Genomic DNA, 10,798 nt, shown 5'->3' with positions numbered 1-10,798 from the left:
CCTAATCAAAACTAACCAAACTTAGCCTAACCTAACTATGTTCATCACAGTCCCTGTGTAATGTTCCTTTACACATATCATACGGGGTCCACTGAGTGGCCACACTGGACCACCAATCAGATGAAGAGAATCGCCTGGGCTCAAGATTTGGTGTCACTCACTCCCCTACTCCTCCTCCTCCTCCTCCTCCTCTTCTTCCTCCTCCTCCTCCTCTTCCTCCTCCTCCTCTTCTTCCTCCTCCTCTTCTTCCTCCTCCTCCTTCTCTTCCTCCTCCTCCTTTTCTTCCTCCTCCTCCTCCTCTTCTTCCTCCTCCTCCTCTTCCTCCTCCTCCTCCTCCTCTTCTTCCTCCTCCTTGTCTTCCTCCTCCTCCTCCTCCTCTTCCTCCTTCTCCTCACGCTGTCGTTCGTAGACAGGGGTCTTTATCCATCTAAGAAAAAATTCCTTCCTCTCTCGTAATGCTAATACACATATCCCTTGGCCCTTCGCTGTGATACTTGTCATGCACACACTCACACACACACACACACACACACACACACACACACACACACACACACACACACACACACACACACACACACACACACACACACACATACACACACGCACGCACACACACACACACACACACACACACACACACACACACACACACACACACACACACACACACACACACACACACACACACACACACACACACACACACACACACACACACACACACACACACACACGGTCATACATGAGCTCTGAGCTCTCTTCCGGGAGAGAAATAGCTGTGGATCACGAGTCCAACACATAATCCAAAACCATAGTGAGCCACACACGCACGCACCTACATACAAGGAGAAGAAGATATGCCACAAGACCAGTAAAAACCCACGTTGTTTACCATGACGTGTAGGTCAATGATATGACTTGTGGGAGGCACTTCCTGTCCGGGGGCATCTCAGATAGTGTGGACTTGCCACGCTCGCTGCAGTGCCGAGTTCCTCTCCGTGAGCACCAGTTGAGGACTCTTCCTCACATTCTTGAGTTTGATCCTCAAGTGAAGGGAATTCTTCATATCCAAGCTACCTGCTGTCCACGCCACCCCTTTGGCCAATCAACGTAAGCACTGAGAGACCAAAGGCCTTGTTCGTGTTGTCTGCCAAATTTAGGAAAAGGTGTCTGCGTGCTTCCTGTGTACAGTTTAGAGGGGGTTCACACAGTCTAACGGCGGTTCGTCGAACGCGGTTCGACAGACACGTCTTTAAAGTGATGTGTGAACGTGTGAACGGGGATATTTGGGGTTTAACCAACGTGTTCGACAACCAAATACCCCGTTCACACGTTCACGCATCACTTTAAACACGTGTCTGTCGAACCGCGTTCGACGAACCGTTAGACCGTATAAATGCCCTCTTATCCATGTCTGAGAGAGTCGCGAAAAGCCGGTCCCGGGAAGACTGTGAGGAAGAAGATCACACTAAATTGGAGTCGAGTGCTAGTGAGGCGGGACTTGTTTCTCGAGTCTCCCTTCAGAAAGAGTCCAAGAGGTCGAGGGTTGTGGAGGGGGGGGGAGGAGAGGGGGGAGGGGATCCAGAGTCTCCTCCCAGTGGAAGGAAAGGAAGACAGAACTAACTGGCCGACTTAAGTCAACTGCACAGGAAAGGGGTGAAACATTGAAGCAAATCTAATGTCGTTGTGTGGTTCAATCAAGAGGAAAGGCTTAGCGCAGGTGAGCAGGCCCTGAGGCAGTGGTTCTTAATCTGGGGGTACCTCAGGTATCCCCAAGGGGTACGATACCTTAACCCTGGGGGTTCGAGACACGATATCCCCAGTGCAATGGTACTGTATATTTACAATGACAAAGCAAAGAAGGTTTGTGTCACTCATCCTTTTCATATATTTGCGTTGTATTTGTATTGGATGGGGGCACGAGGAAATTTTCTGAGATATCAAGGGGTACTAAGGGCATTGGAGAAGGTTAAGAACCACTGCACTGAAGGTAGTGACAGAAAAGAGATAAGGAGAGGCTGAAGACTTTAAAAGAGGAGAAAAATGAGAAAATTTTGGATTCTACTGGAAAACACTGAGTTAGGGAAGTTGGCCCAAACGTGAGATGTGTACACCATACCAGAGCTATTTAGTCTCCGGTGTAGGCTCAGCAGCTGAGTTGTTGGAGTTAGGAAATTTTGAGGGCTGTGCATGACAAATAATCTCATTTATAGATGATATATACATTTATATATACATTGTATATGTTTATGTATACATTGATACATATACATTTAGCCGTAGTTGATATATGCATTTATATATGTAGATAGTTGATAAAGTTTTATTGAAGGTGATGTTCCTTTTGCGTTGATTATTTTCTTGTAGATTGTTTTAGTTCTGTTTACCTTAGTGGAAGGTCTAAGCTCTGTAGAACTTATCCGTAGGCATCCATAATCTCTTATCTGGATTTCGGCTCAACTGAGTCTTCTTAAGGGAGTAACACTGATGCCACTGATGGGCGGTATTCAATCACAACTTAAACGGTAACACGGGAAAGCTCACCAGTAAGCTGGAAAATGCTCATCAATTAGTATCAGGTTTTTCCCAGGCTTCTGGCCCACCCTGTGTCCTCATGCTGGGTAGTGTCCATAAATCGAGGTGATATATTAATTTTCCAGATGAGTTTGCTGGCAAAGGGCGGAGCGAGACTTGAATGTCAAAAAAAAAAAAAGCATAATACTAAAGAAAAGGGGAATAGGTCTAGAAGATTGCCAAATGCGGCGCTAAAAGACACTAGGTTTTCTTCAACCCAATCAAGTATGATAGAAAAATCTGATGTCAATTCTGATGTAATCCATCTAGAATAATAAGAGTTCGGACTGAAGAATGAAGTAGAAACATATATAGTGTCATCAGCATAAAAGTACTGTTTAAATATACCGTAGGATAAAAATGTAGGAGGTAGACATATATACGACTATATCTACAATACATAGATATATCTATATGCATACGTTTGTAGATGTGTACATAGACATGTTTGTAGACATGAATTTATTTATGTACTACATATAAAGAGATCGAGGTGACTGACTGATTGATTATAATTTCAATGGAAACTAAATAATATATGCGAACATGGTATCATCTAATTTGTATGACCCTCTTTATTTCTAGTTGGTTTATAAGTAGGAAAGGAAAATCATATATGCCCGAAAAAGTCTGATTCATTTCAATTATGTACATTAACTGTATATTAGATTTAAATTCTGATTCCAACCCTGAATCCAATTCTTTTCGTCTATGCAAGTTGTTCTTCGTTACCTTATTTATTGGTCAAGTAGCTTTGTATTTCTCTTGTTTATCTAAGGCTGATCTTTTTGCTTTGCAGAGTCCTTTCTAGTTTTGCTGGGCTTGCTTAGGTCACTAAGCCAGTATGGACCAAAGGATAGTTCTTATCGTGGTTTGTATTATCACAGTTCATGTTAAAATGAATATCAATTTGAGCTTCCACGTTGACAGAACAACCCCACCTTCAACGCTTTCCGATTGACCATAGGGAATGTCTCTTACTTAGGTTACGTCGTTGCTCCGGGGGACTTGGGCTACAGCCTTCGAGACCCAGCACGCTGACTTCGGTCCTACTGTTGAACTTATTGATGACTTGAGATCAGTGTTGAGAGAGATTTCCTTGGCTTTTAATGCAGAAAGTCGAATCTCAACGATGGAGACGGAAATCAAAGTGGCTGGATCACATATCAAGGAAATCCAAGAAGACATTAAGGACTTAAAGACAAGTATATTTACATTTTTGTTCAGTCTAATGGCAAAGATATCTGGGGACACATACTACTATTATATGTCTTAAGAACCCAAGTAAACAACATAGACTGACTCAAATAAGTGCAATGAATTTCCGTTGTAAAATTCTCTGTTATCACAGTGTATATGATGATCATCAATTAATTATGTTTCCTCGTGATATGTATTTAAATAATTCTCAGAGAAATTACTTCCTAGCATTGTTTGCTATCATCAGAAATGCAGGAAACATTTCACGCGGGGCAGCTGTTCAAGACTCAATTTGAAACGACCATGGCTTTGCTAGATAAAATCCCACAGAACAAACTGACTTCAGATGACGTTGATCGTAAGTACTCTTATACTATACTTGACTCTTGAGTGGTGACCAGGATTGAGTAATGTAGTATATATTTCTACACATACATATACATATATGTATGTACTGTACATATACATATACATATGTTAGTTGTTAATTGAAGATTTGGAGTCTGGGATCCATATTGGAAAACTGTAAACACCAGACTCAAATGAAGGGTTTATTTTCCCGACGTTTCGATTCCCGTCCAGGAATAGTCTTCATGGGATATAATGGTTACAAGATTGTGAACTCAATTATAAATTGTCGAAGTGGTAAACTTGGGAAAGGTTCACACTCTCAATCACATGTACAAAGCAAACCTCTTTACAATATTAAATACACAACAGTTGAAATGAAATATTGGTACCAAATGAGATCAAACAAAATACAAAAAAAAAAAAAAAAAAATATGGCTGTGAATATAAAACAAGTGTAGTATCTATTGGAGTAACATACAGAGTTCTTCGGGACCGACCATAGAATTATATTCTTGTGACGTCTGCCGATCCACTAACTTTGCCCTTTCTGAATGAGGTTAGATAAGGTGTGATAAAACTGAGGGGCAAAAAGGCGGCTGGCATCCGCAACGTCAGCGCGGAGTTTCTGAAAGCCGGGGCTTGGTCCATGACCCTCAGGTTGCATGCAATGTAGTCTACAGCTGGAGAGTGCGGTTCCATTTCCTTTCATTGGAAAAAAGGGCGCTGCTCATCCCTATCTGGAAGAGTAAATGGGATCAGCTAAATTGTAACAATTACCGCGGTATTATATCTCAAATTGCCGGACAAGGTGATCGTACATCTGTTGTTGTTGTTGTTGTTGTTGTTGTTGTTGTTGTTGTTGTTGTTGTTGTTGTTGTTGTTGTTGTTGTGTGTGTGTGTGTGTGTGTGTGTGTGTGTGTGTGTGTGTGTGTGTGTGTGTGTGTGTGTGTGTGTGTGTGTGTGTGTGTGTGTGTGTGTGTGTGTGTGTGTGTGTGTGTGTGTGTGTGTGTGTGTGTGTGTGTGTGTGTGTGTGTGTGTGTGTGTGTGTGTGTGTGTGTGTGTGTGTGTGTGTGTGTGTGTGAGAAAGAGAGAGAGAGAGAGAGAGAGTGTTTGTATGTTTATGTATGTATATTTGTATAAATGTAATCCTTTGAATGAACAGATGCGTGTTTTGAGGGTTTATGACACAAAGATTCATTCATCGCATATCATTTATTTCGCAGAGAAGATCAAGGCCTCATCAGACAAGTTGTCGGTGAAACTAGTAAGCTTGGAAACCCGTCTTGCTGAGATGGAGAGAAGCGTGGCGAAAAACACAGAAAAGGTGGCTGCTCATTCGGTGGCAATGGCAGGTAAAGTGGCTGGACAAAATTTGCAATAAACTGATCGTGTATCAGATTCGTTCCGAATAGCATTTTGTTTACTGGGTAACATAGCCATCATAGAACTCACACGAGTAAAAGCAGCAACGACTGCATACTATGAAATGTAGATGATTTGAATCTGATTTTATATCTCTCATTGATAATATAAATCAAAACAATGGATTTTTTACAATAAATAAGCCTTTAGCAAATTTGATAACAAAGTAACAAGCAATTTACGCAAATTGTGTTTACACCAGTTTCATGTTCGTTTTTCCCCGCAAGCTCGGGTTATATAAGAAGTCAGATGTTTGTCCACGATGTTATTTCTGAAGAAGCTCTGCTGGGTGAAAAGTTAGATACATTGGATCCCATACTCTGCGTTTGGCCTCTCTTATGTACAACTCACATACATAATAAAGTAATACAAATATTAAGTGAGCCCCTTCCCTGCTGAAGGGAAGTATTCAAATGGGTCACGGGCTTTAACAACGATGGTGCAGGCAAGGTCATCATATTAAGACAGCAGAGTAGTACACATAGTAATGGATTTAGATTGGAAAAATGTAGATTTAAGAAGAAAATAAGAAAAGAACTGGTTTACCATTAGAGTGTTTAAAAATGGAGTAGACTTAGTAATCATGTAGTTAGTGAGCGCTGAAACTACCGGTTGTTTTGAGAGAATGTTAGATAACTTTATGGATGGGGATGACAGGTGGTAATGGACATGGAACTGCCTTGTGTAAGCCTTATGGTCTCTTGCAGTCTCCTCTATTCTTATGTTCTTATGTTAAGGGATATCACGGTGCTGAATAAAGTGGCTTGGCGTCACGTGGGATACTAGGAGGATAAGGACTGCTCATTTCGAAAGGGGCAAAATTTACACAAAAAGAAATAAAGAAATAATGGCCTCAGACTGTCAGGAAGTAGATTTAATTTGGAAGTGGGTAGAGGCAACTTCGCCAGCTGTGTAGTAAATGAATGGAATAAACTTCATGCAGAAGCAGTGCAATGCTGTACAGTTCGAATTTTAAATGTTTATTTAAATATACACCTAAACAGTATGTTGTAATGCCTTCCATTTATTTTATCTTAATTCATCTATTTATTACAATTTATTTATCTATTGTTTATCTGTTTATCTTTATTATCTATCTAGTTATTACTTGTTATAGATTATTGTTATTTTTTGTTTGCTTATTACCTATCATTATCTATTTATTTTATTCATTTATTTATTTATTTATGTTTATTTTTAGTATCTATTTATTCATTATTATATAATATTTCTATTTTTCTGTTTATTATTCATTGTTATATATCTTATCTATTTGCCTATCTACTTATATATTTATTAATTTTTTTCTCGAATCCAACCTAGTTATGGAGCTAAAGGTCTCCTGTCGGCATGTTCTTCTTTTGTAATCCTTTATATAAGTACGTACGACATAAAACTCTACTGTTATTGAACACATGTGGGCACACAAAGAGAAAACTCAAACATGGAGGAAAGTATACAACACACTCGTACCAACAACAACAACCACAACAACAACAACAGGTAAACAACAAAATGCTATGATGGTACAGACATGTTCCTATTATTACATATATAAACAAGAAATATAAAGACACACACAAACAAATATAAAGACAGACAGACAGATACACACACACACACACACACACACACAATTATGGAGATTGTAATTAATCAAGTTCTGATATTGCAGACCTGGAGAATGTGACATCACGAGTGTCGAAGCTGGAGGATAGCTGTCAAGCTTTGAACAAAAGCCTCAACGAAACTTTGCAAGCCGCCCAAGTCAAAAAAGGTAACAGCAGAAGAACGAAAAAAAAATCCTCTGGATCTTTTTCCGATACCACTTCCTCATCTTTCGATCGATCCCTCTTCAGCAAAGGCTCTGTCCTCTTCTCGTTTCTCTCCTTTTGTTTTCTTCAACACGTTTTCTCATTCCCTCTCGTTTTCTGTTGTGTCCTTCCTTACCCAAGCATTCTTGAACTTGTCTTTGCTTTCTACTTCCCGTGCCCTATTCGTTATCCCATTCATTGTGATTTAAACTTTATTCTCATTGGCTGTGGACCTCCATGTGCATATCTACCTAACCTAAATACTTCTTCTATTATTTCATGTCTGGCTCCCTCTTTATTCGTAATTACTCTTACAAATTTCTTCGCTTCCTGCCTTTCTTTTACTTCTCGTCCTGTTCTTCCATCCAACCACAATAATACATACCATTTTGTCTACTATCTTCTCAGCATTTCTTTCCTTTGAAATACCTTTGTATTTATTTTTTCATGATGTCCTCCTTTTGCTCACTCGTTTGATATTCCAGTCTTATTAATCTGGACAAATCCCTCCTCAACTGTCTTTGTCCACATTATCTACTCTTGTTTGAATTCACTTTTTTTTTTTCCTTTCTTTAGCTTTCTCATTACCATTTCCACACTGTGCACCAGATTATCTCTTTCCATAATCACGTTTCATCCTGTCAAAGTCTCTCTTTTGATTTTCTTTTGGTCGCATCTAATCGTTCCCCTTGAGTTTTTCATTGTTTAGTGGACTCTTTGCCCTTGCCATGTCCTCCACCACTGTCATCAGTAATTCCTTCAATGTGGTTATCTCTTTGACAATTCTGTTTCAATCAACGTGTTCCTGGTCAGTGTTGGTACCAAATTAGAACATTCGAATTCTTGTATTCTTTCTTTTAACATTACATTAAACCACCTTCTCAACCCTTCAGTTGACGGGACCCAGTATTCCCTCTAATCTCTTATCAGGTATATCATTGTCTGTTGATTTCGTTAATTTCGTTGACACTGTTGAAATGGGGACGTCCTTTCATGTGTGTGTGTGTGTGTGTGTGTGTGTGTGTGTGTGTGTGTGTGTGTGTGTGTGTGTGTGTGTGTGTGTGTGTGTGTGTGTGTGTGTGTGTGTGTGTGTGTGTCTGTGTGTGTGTGTGTGTGTGTGTGTGTGTGTGTGTGTGTGTGTGTGTGTGTGTGTGTGTGTGTGTGTGTGTCTGTGTGTGTGTGTGTGTGTGTGTGTGTGTGTGTGTGTGTGTGTGTGTGTGTGTGTGTGTGTGTGTGTGTGTGTGTGTGTGTGTGTGTGTGTGTGTGTGTGTGTGTGTGTGTGTGTGTGTGTTTTCTGGTTTTAGATCACTTGTTGAATTGGTGATCGACGACTATTACTCTCCCGGACGAGAGGTCAGAGCTCATAAATGGTCCAGTTTATGGGTTGCTGTTGTTGTTGTCGTCTTTCCCTAGGCTGTCCGGCCGAGTAGTCCCGCCTCCCTGAGGAACGCCACGGCTGGAACGGGGTTTTTCCACAAATCACTTATGGGCGTTTATGTTTTACTGTTGGCGTGCATGATTGTGTACAATGCAGTCTTCTATAATGTGTTGTATGGTATGGGGTGAAGTGTTGCATCCTGGACAGGTGTCTGCGATGCAGTCATCCAGCCTCTTCTAGTAACTTAGAAGGGCTAGATGGTGGCATTCTGGCCAGGTGGATCATGAGCCTCTCGGAGGAGAGAGTGGAGTCAGAGGGATGGATATCAGGGGGGTGATGTTGTGACCTTATGGGTGCACACATACACACACACACACACACACACACACACACACACACACACACACACACACACACACACACACACACACACACACACACACACACACACACACACACACACAGTTGGTAGAGTTCCCGGCCGCCACTACGGCGGTCCGGGTTCGAATTCCGCCTAGGGCTGAAATAATTTCAGCCTTGATGCTGCGAGTCGTTACTCCAACTCATGTGGGGGGGAGTTGTGTGTGTGTGTGGGTAGGTGCAAGGTCACAGCATTACCCATAGATCTGTCATATATGAGTTCTGAGCTCTCTTCCGGGAGGGAAATAGCTGTTGATCACGAGTCCAACACGTGGTCTAAGACCATGGTGAATCACACAGGCATACAGAAACACAAACACACACATACGTACACAACTCCTTGTCCATCAGTGCGGTGTGTGGGTTTGCAGTAGGGCTACGATGCTCTCCAGCCCTGGACAGGGATCGAACTCAAGAAGGTGTGTTTTTGCACTTCACTTAAAGGTTGCCTACAAACATGTATCAAAACACTGGTCAGAAAGTGTAAATCCTTCAGCTGGTATCGTGCTTTCAGATTGGGAGTGCCCATCGCCCTACCAACTCGTTAAGAATGACTGCTTATTTGTGGTCTCCGACGTGAAGATGTCGTGGGAAAAAGCTCGTGAAAACTGCAAGGCCAAAGCTAAAGCTCTTAACATGGACGGAGATCTGGCAGTGCCCTCTGACATTCCGGCCTTCCTGGAGTTCATGAAAAAGAGTGATGAAGGTAAGTAATTTCGAGTCACCGCGAACATGGGAGGGTGTCACAGTCGATATGATGTGTAATTCCATGTTTAGAGATGATTTGCATGGTTCTATCTCTGATAATGTACACCTCTTCGCGGTATATTGCTGGAGGAAATTTCAATTTCACCAACTGTTGTTCATTTGCTATTGGAAAAGAACTTTTTGAACATTGTTCTAGAGTTCAGTAATAATCTTTACATTGCGTCCTAAAGTTTCATTGAATTAATCTTTATCGATTAATCACTCAGTTTCTGGACACATAACAAAAAGGTTATCTGGCACTGGGATCACGTGAGAGGTTTATTTTTGTCAAAGGAAGTCACAATAAGTAGCGAAAAATAGTAGTCCATTGTTTAAGTTGTACGGCAGCCGTTACACTTTCTTTTGTTTTGCTCAGGGGTCCGTTGGCCGTGGATAGGAGCTTTTGCTGATGACAGCATGGCCACCAAGTGGAAATGGCTGAGAAACTCATCCATCTCTCTCGACAAGTCCTCCTTCCAGTGGGACAAAGTCGAGCCCACGAAGAGCACGACAGAGAAGGCAATGTGCCTCTCAAGGAGTGCTCTCAAGTTTCACAACTGCAGTAATTCTCTTTCACTACACAGTGTGTGCCAAATCTTTGAAAATACTGACCAATAAAACTCGTCTAGTGTCACCTAGACCAAAACCACCGATAGCCTTTGATGATTCCAGCTATCCTTTTTTTTTTTTTTTTTTTTTTTTTTTTTCTTTTTTTACCACAAGATGATGATAAAATCAACAACGACATACTGGGGGAAGACAACAGAGAAAAGGAACAACGAAAGCAGTGATGGTATAGATCACGAGAAAGGTTGATAATGACATTTAGCATGGTAATGTATGATAGTGGACCAACCAAAGACGACTTTTCTACTTTTGAGGGCATTAC

The 10,798-nt window shown here is 41.2% G+C and overlaps 1 protein-coding gene across 2 annotated transcripts; it reads left to right on the top strand.

The window, feature by feature from the left end:
* Window positions 1-954: 954 nt before the first annotated feature.
* On the top strand, window positions 955-10,559 carry LOC143028199 (uncharacterized). Of its 2 annotated transcripts, XM_076189976.1 has the most exons (8): window positions 956-1,113; window positions 3,377-3,448; window positions 3,563-3,782; window positions 4,025-4,135; window positions 5,352-5,480; window positions 7,226-7,327; window positions 9,677-9,868; window positions 10,286-10,559. In XM_076189976.1, the coding sequence occupies exons 2-8, from the start codon at window positions 3,422-3,424 to the stop codon at window positions 10,525-10,527; spliced, it is 1,023 nt and encodes a 340-aa protein (XP_076046091.1). In that variant the 5' UTR covers window positions 956-1,113; window positions 3,377-3,421; the 3' UTR covers window positions 10,528-10,559. The 2 variants fall into 2 exon arrangements, with proteins under 2 accessions (XP_076046092.1, XP_076046091.1); XM_076189977.1 differs by lacking the exon at window positions 5,352-5,480 and having other exon boundaries at window positions 955-1,113.
* Window positions 10,560-10,798: the final 239 nt, after the last annotated feature.

This window comes from Oratosquilla oratoria, chromosome 9, assembly GCF_046742065.1.
Source record: "Oratosquilla oratoria isolate Oo_2021 chromosome 9, ASM4674206v1, whole genome shotgun sequence".
Taxonomy (NCBI): Eukaryota; Metazoa; Arthropoda; class Malacostraca; order Stomatopoda; family Squillidae; genus Oratosquilla; species Oratosquilla oratoria.
This window is presented reverse-complemented; position numbering and strand designations above follow the sequence as displayed.

Excerpts from the sequence above, each read along its gene's own strand:
- LOC143028199 (XM_076189976.1), top strand. The coding sequence starts at position 3,422 with ATGGACCAAAGGATAGTTCTTATCGTG. Across the intron at positions 3,449-3,562 it reads AAAGGATAGTTCTTATCGTG|GTTACGTCGTTGCTCCGGGG; the intron begins GTTTGTATTATC and ends TCTCTTACTTAG. Across the intron at positions 9,869-10,285 it reads CATGAAAAAGAGTGATGAAG|GGGTCCGTTGGCCGTGGATA; the intron begins GTAAGTAATTTC and ends TGTTTTGCTCAG.